General features: G+C 33.4%; 4 protein-coding genes across 5 annotated transcripts in view; 3 read left to right on the top strand and 1 right to left on the bottom strand.

Moving 5' to 3' along the window:
• Positions 1–1,708: 1,708 nt before the first annotated feature.
• On the top strand, positions 1,709–5,920 carry LOC123678022 (E3 ubiquitin-protein ligase rnf168-like). Its single transcript, XM_045614789.1, has 3 exons — positions 1,709–2,175; positions 2,237–2,927; positions 2,986–5,920. Exons 1-3 carry the CDS (start codon positions 1,836–1,838, stop codon positions 3,668–3,670), a joined length of 1,716 nt encoding a protein of 571 aa, XP_045470745.1. The 5' UTR covers positions 1,709–1,835; the 3' UTR covers positions 3,671–5,920.
• A 264-nt stretch (positions 5,921–6,184) lies between these two features.
• Positions 6,185–7,099, top strand: LOC123677764 (methylenetetrahydrofolate reductase-like). Its single transcript, XM_045614457.1, has one exon. The coding sequence runs from the start codon at positions 6,185–6,187 to the stop codon at positions 7,097–7,099; it is 915 nt and encodes a 304-aa protein (XP_045470413.1).
• Positions 7,100–8,441: 1,342 nt separating this feature from the next.
• On the top strand, positions 8,442–9,632 carry LOC123677810 (methylenetetrahydrofolate reductase-like). Its single transcript, XM_045614524.1, has one exon. The coding sequence runs from the start codon at positions 8,514–8,516 to the stop codon at positions 9,414–9,416; it is 903 nt and encodes a 300-aa protein (XP_045470480.1). The 5' UTR covers positions 8,442–8,513; the 3' UTR covers positions 9,417–9,632.
• A 1,281-nt stretch (positions 9,633–10,913) lies between these two features.
• The window catches only part of LOC123677651 (zinc finger protein 395), a 91,440-nt gene continuing 88,007 nt past the window's right edge, over positions 10,914–14,346 (bottom strand). For both annotated transcript variants that reach the window (XM_045614306.1, XM_045614307.1), the window contains exon 6: positions 10,914–13,702. In XM_045614306.1, the coding sequence (XP_045470262.1) occupies positions 13,333–13,702 (370 nt within the window). In that variant the 3' untranslated portion in view covers positions 10,914–13,332. The remainder of the gene's footprint in view (positions 13,703–14,346) is intronic.

Raw genomic sequence — 14,346 nt, 5'->3', positions numbered from 1 at the left:
AGGAGAAAAATATTTCTCCTCATCATTTACAATTCTAAAATAGTGGGAATAAATTATACCTAGGTATATTCCGTATGCATTTTAATTCTTTCGTTATAAAATGAAATGGCTGTTTTTTCAACCTTTCCCTCTCAGAAAACGATTGGAAAAGAACGCATGCGCTCAGCTATCGATGCTTATGCCATTGAAGATTAGGTATTGCAATTGATTTCATTCATGAAATTGGAAACGCAGGTGGAAATTGAATGAACTGCCTAAGTGCATCTCTTTGTTTCAAATTATACAGATATAAAACATATCATAACTGATAAAATGATATGTTTAATAAGATATGTAACATAAAAGAAATTTAATTGTTTCAATATCAAAACTTTAATGAGATAGTAAACTAATGAGATAGAAACAAGAGCTTTTTTGTGCTTGTTCATCTGCTCATTCAGATTTCAAATCAACTCCCCTAGCGTGCACCCATCCAGATACCGATCACATCCAAAGAAGAATAACTATAACTGAAATGTCAGATGGTCTTAGTTTCGAAGCCTTTTCTCTATTAACAAAAACTTTTAATGGGCTCTGTTCCCTACAAGAGCGCTAAATTAAGAAGAGTAGGCGTACGGTGTGGGAGGCGTAGGCAACATCCTACAATCTTCCGCCTAGAAAATCTTTGCATCATTTAGAATTTGTATCTACCTAAGTGGAAAAATAATTTTGTCTTCGTAAAACGAGAAGTATATTGATAATTGATATTTCTCCAAGCTTACGATAAAATTTGAAAAATTCTCATATGGAGAGTAGTCATAAAATTAATTTTATGTTTTAGTTTGCTTCTGTAGGTACTCAACCAATTATATCTGATAATTATGTCGATATATTACATCTGACGAAAATAATAAGTGTCGGACTTTTTTTTGTTAATGAGATCATCAACATGTCTTCAATCACTTAAAATACCTACACAGGGTGTTTCTTAATTGAAACACTTCTTCGAGATGCAGAGGGCGCTTCTTGTGGTCCTCTTTTTTTGTGACGATTATACAAGTTTATCGAATATTTATTAATCTTCGCTACAGATTTGGCAAATAAGTACTGAAACTTATAATTAATTTAGTCATCACAGCTTACTAATTGGATCTTTATAATAATTTGGATTTTCCTAAGGATTACTAGGTTATTGTTTGAATTTCTTTCCTCGAGATCGGTATAGCAGATACGACAAAACTACAGAAAACCAAAACGTATACTATTGGACTCATAGAAATATAATATAATATAAATAATTATATTTCTATGATTGGACTAATGTTTCTTCTTTTTAAATTTTTTTCGAATTATCAGTGGTCTACCAAAAAAAAATTATTGGCGAAAAGAGGATGGTACTGTTCCAGATAAAAAAAACACCCTTTAGATTTGCATCCAAAATTAGCATATTACATGATATTACGCGATAAAATTCTCAAAAAAATATATACAGTTAATCGTTCGATACTTTATTTGGTATCGATACTTCCATGGTATCGGTAACTCGAGTATCGAAAAGTACTCAGTATTGAAACGGTATCGATGCAGCAAAGTATCGATACCTATTTCCTTACACTACTCTATGGTCTGCTATGACTTATACGAAAAATGGCCAAATAAGAGAGATATGGAACAACAGGTCTTGTATTTCTCATTTAATAAATCAATTTTAAATTTTCTAGGATTTGATTTGAAATAATATAAAAAAGTTATTTGAGTAGTTCAAAAAGTGTTGACAAGTGACAACTGACAGCGAATTATTTTGTGTGTAGCCAAGGCATTTTGATTTAGAATCGGTCAAAATAAATATAAATAAAATGGCACCAAGGCGAGGTGCTAGAGTAATAAAAGTTGAACGGACTGTTGATTACGATAATTTGACCGTTAAGGAAGTATTATGCCCCATATGTCGAAGTATTCTGATAGAACCAGTGACGCTACCCTGCAGTCATGTATTCTGTTCTTCATGTTTTCAAGGCACTATGGAAAATGCAAACTTGGTGTGCCCCCTTTGTAGAATGAGAATTGGATCCTGGCTACGATCTTCCAAGAAAGAAAATAAATTAATCAATGTAGAATACTGGAATGCCATCAAAAGATTGTTTCCTCAACAGATCAAGAATAAATTGGAAGGAGTTGAAGAAAATTTAAGTTATGGTAAGAATAGATATTTTGCATTATTTATCAACTGGCCTTACTAAATTTACCAAACTTTCAGAAGACCCAATGATCCAAATAGCCAAGCCTGGCGAATTGAAAAAAGAATATGAAACTCTGATACAAAAAGAAACTGATTCATTCAAGAAAGAACGGGAAGCTGAAATGAAAGCTAGTGAAGCTCTAATCAAGAAACTCAGGGAAGAAGAGGAGTATCAAAGAATAATAGAAGAAGAGAAATTGATGATGGACGAGGAGATAGCCAGAAAACTAGCTCAGGAATTAAATACTATTGAAAATAAAAATAATGAAGTTTCAAATCTTCTCCTATCAAACAATAATTCAAGAAAGAATGGCCCATTAGATAGGTTTCTAGTGAATTCAAATATGAAGAGTCCTGCAGTTCAACCATGTTCTTTGAAACGAAGTGAAGAGAAAACAATAGATTATTCTAAAAAAGATTATACTTGTCGTATATTATGTCCTGATATAGGAAATGATCGGGTAAAAACAGATATGAATAGGGCTATTATCAACAAAGGCCCACCCACTTTAAGTATGTTAAACCATCAAATAAGTCTAGAACTACAACAAGTCTTAGATTGGGGAGACCATAGTGATAGTAGCGATTCAATAGAATCAGAGTGCCAATATTTTAAACCAATTGATTATAGGAAAAGTATTCCTTGTCAGAGAACTACCCCAATAAGAGTTCCTGCAATGAAAGGGGAAATAAAATCTAAGAACATCAGGTAGGTTTCGTACATTTATTTTTTCAGCATAAGATTAATCCAATTTGTATATTTTCAGTAAACCAAAAGGAGATTGTATTCTCAAGAGTGATACACTAAACTCTGCTTTTGCCGCATTTGGTAAACTTTCACTACGAGATAACGGAGACAATGAAAAAACAAGTAAACTTCCAAGACAAACAACTAAACGTATAAGCCTGTCTAACGAAAAGATTCAAACTAGTCCTCAGAAAGTGAAAAATATGAATGTTAGTCCAGAAAAGAAGAAGTTGAATAGTTTGTATAAAGATCGGTCTGCAGAGTTTTGTTCATCTTCAAACACTGAAGATCAGACTGAAATCCAAACCAAAAGCAAGGTAAACTCTCTGGTAAAAAGAAAATTATCAAAGAATTCACTTGATTTTGGATCTCCAAACAAAAAGAATAAAACCGATTCAAACAATTCATACAGCAGATTTGTTGATAGTCCGAGCTCCCCATTTCGAGGTTTTTCTAAAACTGAAACAAAAGGCAATATATCACAAAAAAGGTTCACAAGAAATAACAATACAGGAATGAATATTGACGAGAAAAAAGTTAAACTTCAAGTTAAATCTGACTATGAATTAGCTAAGAAATTGCAAGAGCATTTTGACAATTCCAGCTATTCAACCAGAAGTTCTGCACCAAGAAGAGGTACAAAAGTTACTAGACAAACCACACTTGATAGTTTGATATCTAAAAAATCAAAGTATCAACATTAGTTATGATCTTATTTTTTTTTTAGTTTTTGAGAAAACTGTGTTGTTTTTCGTATACCAAGTATACTTAATTTTCAGAGAATTCTATGAAATAAATGTTCAACTATTTTAGTGCTAATCTATGGATTGTTTTCAATTCAAACGAGATTTTCTAGGGAAGTTTTAGATCCCATGAAGATGTGGTGCTAATGTTTCAGAAGAGATGGAGTCATGCGTTAATATTTGTGATAGAATAGTATCATTTGAAATAGTGGAATATGCCATGATATTTTTAAATACCTTTGTTAAGTAATTTTTTCCTATTGAGCACACATTCAATAGATTAATTCTAATATATGTTATTTTTATCAAAATTTGAATTTTTTCCTTTCAATTTTGTTTTTATCTTGCTTAGAGAAATGCGTTGGTTATATCAACATTTTAAGATTGCAAATATTTTTTCATACAGGGTGTCTAATTTAAGTGTCCACCCTCAGTAACTCAACAACGAATCAGAATTTGTGAAAACACTCAAACAGGTCAATTTTTGATAACAGGGAAATATGATCTGGGATACAAAGCTTATTTCTACTAGCAACCCCCTGGAAATGGCTACAACCCCATCAAGAATTTGAATAGGGAAAGTAAGTAGTTTTGTAGCAAAAATGTATGCATGGATTAAAATTTGTATGAACCTGCAGTTTGTGTTCTAATAAAGTTGAATATTCACAAAGTTACAGGGTCTTTTTTATGAAATTATGGTACCGATAAAACTGAATGAAACAGAGATGTTCTAATTGATCGTATAAATTTCTACTGAAAAGAAACTTTTCAACAAACAGTAACGTTTTGCATCGGTCTGACCCTGTTTACGTTAGGCATCGAGCAGTAGACATTATACGATCAATTAAAAAATCTCTGTTTCATTTAGTTTTATCGGTACCATAATTCCATAAAAAACACCCTGTAACTTTGTGAATAATATGCACTTTATAGACCACAAACTGCAGGTTCATACAAATTTTAATCCATGCATACATTTGTGCTACAAAACTACCCATTTTCCCTATTCAAATTCCTGATGGGGTTGCAACCCTCTTAGGGGGTTGCTTGTAGAAACAAGCTTTATATCCCAGATCATGTCCCCCTGTCATCAAAAATCGACCTTTTAAATGAGACACCCTGTATACAAAATTTTTAGTAACATCCCTCTAAAAAGTCTGAAACAAATAATTTTAATTAATTATCCTTAGTGATGAAATGTAATTTGAAAACATACCTATTTTTAACCCTAATTGCACAATTAATTAAATGTTATTGAAATGAAGTTAAAAATTTTCCAAAATCTCTCCTTCATGGGGATGTAATGAACTTTGTTGTGGATCAATAACAGCAGTGATACTATTGATAGAGTTCAATGAGAATTGGAATCATTTCAGTTTTTTTCTTGAGAAACGAATTGATATACAGCCAAATATGAATGGTAATACTCTCTTAGCAAAGACCAAAACAAAATGGTTCATCTTATCGATTCAAATAAGTAAGTCGAGCTGCTACGAAATATTTTGAGATTTTAGTGCTAAATTACCTGCCATTTTTTCTTCAATGTCCATACTATTTCATCTTTTTTAATGATAACTAAAATGAGAAGCGCTCTTGAACGTTTGGAGATTTTTTTATTGCAAAGTATGCTCAGACCCTTTACATATGCTTCATATTTCAATAATATAAACTCAAATTGGTGATGATTATTGTTACTAATTATAAATAGATCTTCCATATGAGTGATTTGTCAAAATCGTTGGACCTCTATATCGAATAATAATTTGGGTAATTTTTTTAATCATTCTGCTCTGTTTTTCATTTCTTCAGAACCTACTAGTCAAGTGGGTGGTCAATTAAATATGTTGAAAAAATTTCAAGTTTTGATCTTCAACATCTTGAGAAATCTGAGCACTACTCTATATTGGGTGATAATTATTTGTGATCAATTATAATCTCTCATATCGAAAGATTGGATTGAAGTTGGTTTTCGTGTAAAAATGTAAATATCTGAATATTATGTACATACTATATTCCATCTCAGTTATTCTGTTCTTTAGGCAACAGTGGAAATATGTTACTATAAAGCTATTGATATCGCTTGAAAACTCTTATGCCTATATTTTGTTATTATTTTTTCTACAATTGATTATTAACAATGTTAGAGTTAGTCACTATAGTGATGTTTTATTTTGAAATAAAATGTTCTCAAAGTGGTTTTTTGAAATTGAATATCACTGTCTTGTTTTGTACTGAAATCCCTAGACGAGGAAATTTGTATCAGAGTGGTTTTCAAGATTCTCGGAAAAATGAGAAATCATTCAGAAATAATAGAGTAATACTTCAGTAAAAGTAGAGTATTTGGTCAGTTCAAATAAGAATTATGCTATTAAACTCAAAAATAAACAAGTATTGAGAGAAAATGCAAAACTGACAAAATATATCAAAAGTTTGAAGTCTTAATGTCATTCAATCAGTTTTATACACTTGTCAGAAATGATACAAGCTGTACGTCCCAACAAAAAACTTACTGAAATCATAAACAACTTAGGAAAAGAAAAATTGATTTCAGTCGAGTTGAATCCATACAAACCCATAGACTACAATATCCTGACAAGAATCAACCCAAGTTTCTGTTCGGTTACTTGGATAGCCAATCGAAATGAACCCAAGAACCCAAAATTATTACCACCAGTCATGATTTCCAAAGAATTGATCAGAAAAGGTTACTTGGTGCTAGTCCACATCCCTGGAATTTTTTATACTAAGGAGAGCATGAGGAAGATTCTGTTGACCCTGAAGGAATATGGCGTTAGCAATATTTTCGCAATGAGAGGAGGTGGGCCTTGGTTGAAGATAGAAAACTGCGATTTTCCATTTGCCCAAGACTTCATAGAGTTTATACGAAGTGAGTTTGGCGATTATTTTGAAATAGTAATTGCTGGTTTTCCTCATGTACACCCAGCAACACGTTCGATGGAAGACGAAATGTTTTTCTTGAGGCAGAAGATTGCAGCTGGCGCTAGCCTCATCTGTACTCAAGCCTGCATGTCTCCTCAAAGGTACTTGGACTATAGGCAAATCTGTACCGAACATGCGATAGATATTCCGATAATATTCGGGCTTTTGATGTTTAGATCTTATAATGATTTCGTTAGAGTTAAAAGAATGTGTTTATATATTGACAAGAATGTTTATAAAGATGCGCTTCAAGCCAAAAGAGCTAACCAGACGAAGGAGCATAGTAGAAAGTGGACTAGGTATCTCATTAAGGAACTTCTCAAAAGTGACCTTACAGTAGGTGTACATATCTTCACCCAAAATTTCTTCGAATTAGCTAATAATATACTTACTGAAACTGACGCGAATAATTATAAAGCAGATTTGAAAAAGAAACACAAGGTATTTTAAGCTTATCTCTTCTTTATTAATACAGTATTGTATTTTTATACACCCACTTCCTATATATTTTTAAGATATAATTTAGTCTTATACTTCTATTGTATATTTATTACGTGGAAAATAAATTTAAATTATTTATATGGAGTTGAGGTTTTCGCCAATGAGTTTCTCATGAAAATTAACCATCAGACATCAGTTTCCGTACCCTAAGTATAGAAATAGGTCTCCCCCTTTAAAAGGCGAAAAGTGTCCAATTTGGTCCACTCTGTACCTGTATTCCAAAAAAGCTGATTTTGGTTTAGGTCCATCTAAGGCTGAAACTGCATACCTATACCAAATTTCAATTAAATCGGATTAAAAGTGTAAAAGGTAACTTTACAAAGATGTGCGGTCTCAGACCATCACACAGATTTGAAACCAAAGTTTTTTTTTTTTTTTTTCTTTCATTGAAGGCATCGACTGCTATGGTCATTAGCCTCTAACCTAACCATCACCGGATATGTACAACATCCATGACCTAGCCAGGATTCGAACCCGGTACCTTCGGCACCACAGTCGACATCTCTGTCCACTGCACTACCGAGGCAGTCAAAAACCAAAGTTGTTTGTAATGATGTGATATCAGAAAAGGAGCACAAACTCCATTCATCGGCCTGGAACCTTTCTGTGGGATAGGCCAGATGTACCTACAAGAAAGAGTTTCAGGAGAAGGAAAAACTGGAAAGAAAAACGCTCTGGTGGAATCTTCCGGGTTAGATCATTCCAAAAAGTTTCTTAGAAACTTTGACGCTGCGAGATCCAAGAAGTATCTGGATCTTAGCAAAAGTATACTAAACCTCCTTACTGGATCCTCACAGGGCATTGTCGCCTCAGGAAACACCTCATGACAATGGGTCTTGCAAAAAATGACTAGTGCAGATTCTGTGGAAAGGAGAAAGAAACTCCGGATCACTTGGTAACGGAATGCCTCGCCATCACTAGCCAACGCGAAATCTGCTTTGGACAAAAAACTTGTAGAAGTGAGGAATTAGCCTCCTTGAAGGCATACCAGATACTGGAGTTCATCAGAAATCTGCAACTGGAAGGCCAGCTGTAAATCACGTTATAGCGAGAATAGATGGGCAGGCACTATAGACCATTTTAGGTCGCAGTGAAACGGAACTTCCTTAACAAAATCTAATCTAATGGCCTGAAATGCATTTTCGAGTGAAAATTTTAAAATAGAAGACACAACCTTTTTTCAACCCCAAAGGAATTATAAAGCTGAAACAAATAATAAAATCGAATTTTCATCAATTGAGTAGGTACAAACTAGTAAAAGAAAAAGATAAAATGAACATATGGCTCTGTTGTCAATTTGATTTAAACGAATTTTGTTTGTGTCATCCACACAAATTTGTGTACATTTTTTTTTTCAAAGGAAATGTTGCGAACTCCTGGTCCTAACAAGAAACTGACAGAAATAATCGATAAATTAGGTGATAAAAAATTGATCTCTTGTGAAGTGAATCCGTACAAAACTATTGATTACAACATATTGAGTATAATCAATCCTAGTTTTTGTTCTATTATTTGGATAGCACATCCCAGCGACTCGAAAAATCCTAAATGTTTACCTCCATTGATAGTATCAAAAGAATTGATAAGGAAAGGTTTTGTGGTGCTTATTCACATCCCTGCAATATTTTATACGAAGGAGTGGATGAAGAATACTTTGCTTCTGTTGAAAAAATATGGAGTACGTAACATATTCGCCATGAGAGGTGGAGGTCCTTGGTTGAAAATAGAAAATTGTGCATTTCCATTCGCTCTAGACTTCATAGAATTCATTAAGAATGAATTTGGTGACTGCTTTGATATTGTAACAGCTGGGTTTCCCCATATACATCCAGCCAGTCGATGTATGGAAGAAGAGATGTTTTTTCTGAAGCAAAAAGTATTAGCTGGTGCAAGCCTAATTTGCACCCAAGCTTGCATGTCTCCTCAGAGGTACTTCAATTACAGACAAATCTGTACTCAATATGCGATAGATATTCCGATAATATTCGGTTTGCTGATATTCACAAAATTCAATGATTTCAAGAGGATAAAGAAAATGTGTTCAAGTATCGATACATCTATTTATATCAAAGCGAAATCGGCTAGAAAGAAAAATCGAAGTAAACAGTATGGAAGGAATTGGACCAAGGAGATTATAGAGCAGTTACTTAATGATGATTTGACTGTAGGTGTGCACATCTTCACACAGAATCATTTTGAATTAGCGAAAAATATACTGAGAGAAATTTCTGCTGATGACTACAAGGTTAATATGAAAAAAATTTAATGATTTGAATTAAATTCTTAGTAAGGGTTTTATAATAAAAGGTTTCTTTATAATAAAAACGAGTATATTTCAAGACAAAAATTGTGCTTATTCCATTGTAAAGTAAAGAAGAAGGTGTGCCATTACCAATGGAATATGATTTCAGTCAAATGGCTGCCACCATATCCTTTTCATGACCCATTCACACATTTGGCGGCTGAATGTCTTCGGTAACTTCACGAATTCCATTTTGAAGGTTTTGAATCGATTGCGTAGTTTGGCATAGCCCTCATATTTCACGGGGACCCAAAAAAAGTCGAAAGGTGCTAAATCACAAGATCTCGATGGCCAATTTAGTGATCACCTCAGGACCAGGAAACTTTTTTTGACAAATTACTATTGTATCTTTGCTTATGTGGCGTTTTTTTGTTGAAAATGAACAATCTCATCAATATCTTCCAATTCAGGCTATGAAAAATCATTAATCATAGCTCGGTAGCGTTATCCATTCACCGTAACAGTTGCACCAGCCTCATTTTGAAATATGTGAAGTCCAATCACACCACCAGCTCAAAAACCATACCAAACAGTGACACGTTGAGGTTGGAGAGACTTTTCAACAATCATTCTTGAATTTCCGAGCCCCAAATGCAACAATTCTTCTTATTAACGTAGCCTTCGAGGTGAAAATGGGTCTCATCATTAAAGATGATTTTTCGAAAAAAATCCTGATCAGTTTGGTGCATTTCAAGGATCTGTTTCAAGTTACTGGTGATCGACCGTCTTGAGTTCTTGAGTCAACTTTAAAAGCCTTAAGCCATAATACTTTATGCAAAATACGGTGTCATATCGTTTGTAGAATGCCTAATTCCCAAGATCGACGAGGTATCGACAAATCTGAGCTTTCGTCAACACCACGGGCTACAGCAGCAATATTCTCAGTTTTTCTTGAGCGACGCACACGGTTTCGATCCTTTACATCATGAACTTGTCCCAAAAGTGAAGCCTAGAAGGTGCTTTCAATGTTCGTCTTGAATTTGTTATAGTTTTGGATGTGATTAACAAGAAATTGACACACATCAATGATGGTTACCTACGCTACTGGTCAAGGTCTTTTGGGGTGTCTTCTTGAGCCAAATTTGAAGGAGTACCTTCTCTCTGAGGATTGCAGTGTTTTATCCCTAAATTATTGGTGGAATCTCCAGTTTGGCAACCCAGTGATCTCTGCCAATTACACCTTTCCACTCCGAGTGGAGGGGAGATCCTGCTGCAATGCGGCAGCTCTCATAAGCCCGTCGGGGTAGCAATAGAGTGTGGCGCGAAGCCCATAACGCCACCTTTCGGACAGACAGAGTCACTACAGTCTATATGAGAACGCTTCTAAAAACACACGTTTGTTATCAAAAGGTATTTTATTTATTTATTTTTTTTACCTTATAAGAGCTATTTGTTGAAGCTGTCCAAAGTTATCTACCTTTAATTATTAAATTCACCTTATGGTGGTTTATAAAAAAAGACTTTTTCTATCATTAATAATATAATATATTTAATTTATCTCATCCATAGTTCCGGGAAAAGTTCACTCAAATGTCTATCAGTCATACAATTCCATTTGAATACATGCTTGGTGATTATGTCTCATTTTATTTGATGTAAAATATATAGGTCTTAAAATTGTGAATTTTATATTATACAATACGAACCTTTAAATTACTCAATCTTACAATAATAATAAAATATATGTATATGAATACTCTGAAAATATATATAAATATCTAACATGCAAACATTATGAGTGTAAAATAAGAGGTAATGAAATGAGATATAATGAATCGTACAACGTTTTTCATCAAAAATATATATAAATATATACATACCTACAACGAAAATGCTTCAGGAGCAGGCTTTACTGGCAATAAACATGCCGGAATGTGACTGAACATTCATAAAGCCCCTTGTGAAACTTAAATGAAAAAAAATATGGCAGAGAAGTAGATTGTTCTCGTTCTCATCAGATCCCATTCAACTTCCAAAGAAAAGCAGAGTTAATAGGTGTATTTGTGATGTTCACATCTTTGAAAAAATTGAAACAATCCTTTTCTTTGTTAAAACTTTTCCTTCTTTTTATTAATAAATTTAAGATGTATAACAAAGTAATGTTTATATAATATCTGTACACGTGATTGCAGGCTTACACTTGTGGGCTTCAATTTCTGATCAATTCAGCCAAGTAAATACTGACCTTTTAAAATTCAAGACTCGTAATTCTTAGTGGTAAAGGGTAAATTGATATATTTTGAAACTCCAAGCAACCTTGGATTGAAACATGAACCACACATACAAGATATTATTTCTAATCGAAACAAATAATAATATAATGAGATATAAGTAGAATCAAAATTAATGACAGAGGGTGATGAGGTAAATGCTGCATAAGTTTCAAGAAGCTCTGAATATTGTTCTTCAAACACGTAGATACAGGTAAGGTAGCACTTCTATTATGCGCATTGGTAGTGGAGATCTCTCTAGTTACAAAATTCAACAAAAAGTGAACCTTCAACATAAAGATAACCCTAGAATCTTTGGAAATAGCGAATCTTAAATTTTATTGAACGTTACGATATGAAAAAATTTTTGTTACATTGGAAACATTCGTCATGATTTCATAATCTAGGGAAACCTTTCAATATGCTGAAAATTCACGGAAATAAAACTTTTCAAAAAGACAAACTTTCCCTAACAAAACTATATAAACTAACTAACGAACAAACACACCATCCATAATAATAATATAATCTCACATATAGTTAACAATTTAAAAGTAAATAATTTCATGATTGCTTTTTTATTAAGTGGTTGCCGTTTTCCAGTCTTTCACTCAAATGTTCTTTATGTCCACAAATGTCACTTTTTGAATAAATCTTGATCTCTTTATTATTGGTTGAACACTTATTTTGCAGTTACGCTTATTGTTGTTGATTTTTAAAAAACTTATCCGCTCTTTCGGTGTTCCTTTTTTTATCAGTTCTACAGAAACCTACTCCAGCGGTCATGTGTATATTACTCCACAATAGGAATTAACACCAATTAAGAGAAAAGTGTTTTTTACGACTTTTTGAATTTGCTTGAGTGCAAAAACGTTGATTGTGTAGTTATGTCAATAATACCTTTGTCAGGCTTTATGGCAGTTTTTCAAATATATTCAATTCAATATGTTATTTGTCCATTCAAGAATTTTTACCCTACATGTTGCCAGTCTAGAATGTTTCTATCTATCTGTTCTTGCCAGCAGATGTCAAATGTCAGATGTCAAATAGATATGTATATATAATTGAGGTAGATTTCTCAGAAAATATATTCTGATCTCAATATAGTTTTGGCAGTAAGATAAGTTATTCGGCAATTATTTGCCATAAATCATTGATTTTTTCTAGCTGAAATATCATAATTACATGATATATGATTCAAATTTCAAAATATGTGTTATATTTAATTTAATTTTTAATTTTTTTTAAATAAATTTATATCGAGTTGTCTGCAATACTTTGTAAATCATTCAAATTAGAATGAATGATAACCTAGTGTAGCATTTTCTTTTTATTTAATTTTCAAAAATAAATATTAGAGTAGGCCTAGTTGGAATGTTTTCTTTTATCTAAAAAAAATTCTACTGTTAGTAGTAGGTGTATCTTGTTACCTTTAATAATAGATTAATTGATAGTATCGGTGAAAGTACGAGGTATTTATTGTTTTCACAATATATGACCGTTGGAGCTTGGTCAAAGTCTCTGGTAGGAACCCAAAGAGAAGTTGAAGAATATCTACTATTGTACTTCGAAATTTATTGAGATCTCTTAATAATTATATTCCGCCGATAAAGTACCTAGTGTTCATTTATCGCAGAACATAATTACTGACGGAGTGAGCGTTTTCTTAGTCAATCACCAAACCTCGAACAAGCCTTCTTCCACTTGCACTGTGTACACCACTGTTCTCGGTGCTCCATGCCGTACACTTTGCGGCACTTTTTGTTCTCCCCTCGTACACGACGCGGAGATACAGGGTGAGTCTTGGGACTGTGTGGTCTTGGCGATAGCTTCATTATCTTGTGTGGTGATTGGGGAATTAGGGGGACAGTACCAGAAAGCAAGTTTTGACGTATGGTTCCTACCAGCTGCCGTTGGTACTCTGGATCTTCGTAGGGTGGTCTAGCCATGTCCCTGTGGGAGAGGGTGGGGGGAGGACTTGTCAGCCCAAGTTCGATCTCTGAGTAATAGAAATCCTCTTCTCCTGGTGCTGCTTTTTCCCTAAAATATAAAAAATTTATTAGAATGGTGGGATAGTCGACTCTAAACATATAAAATCATGTAGGAATATAAAAAAAGGGGAATTTAATTAGGGAAGAATAAAGACGGGACCTGAACTGAACCATGAGGAACACCTATATACTGAATTGATGGAACTTAGCCCAAAACATACATAGTTGGGGTATGAAATCTTAGTCTTTCATGTTGAGACAACACTGGTCATAAGATATTGAAGAACAGTCTTATTTTTTTGTCTTTAAGAGGAGTATTAGTAAGAGAATTGAAGCAGAGTATTGAAATGTTTATTTCAAGGCTTCATGATGGAGAGCTTAGTGGATGTCAAAGGTGTCGAACTGTGAGTGATTTAAAAACCAAGAGAATAAAAGGAAATAAATAAATGAATGAAATAAAAATATAAAAGATGAGAATGCCGATATTTTTATACTGTCAAGTAGCCTATTCAACATATTTTTTTGCGATTATCAGTTTTTGAATTAAAATTATTCGATATTCTATCCAGAAAAATCATTCATCTCTTCTCTCGTGCTGGGTTAGCTATGAAATTAACCAGTTGGCGCTTCTGAAGTAGTGAAGGAAGCTGTATCTATCTAATGATGTAATTTCATGAGACCAAGGTCGTTATA

The sequence above is a fragment of the Harmonia axyridis genome, chromosome 4 (assembly GCF_914767665.1).
Source record: "Harmonia axyridis chromosome 4, icHarAxyr1.1, whole genome shotgun sequence".
NCBI lineage: Eukaryota > Metazoa > Arthropoda > Insecta > Coleoptera > Coccinellidae > Harmonia > Harmonia axyridis.
The sequence above is the reverse complement of the archived record's forward strand: the minus strand, read 5'-3'. Positions and strand labels throughout refer to the sequence as shown.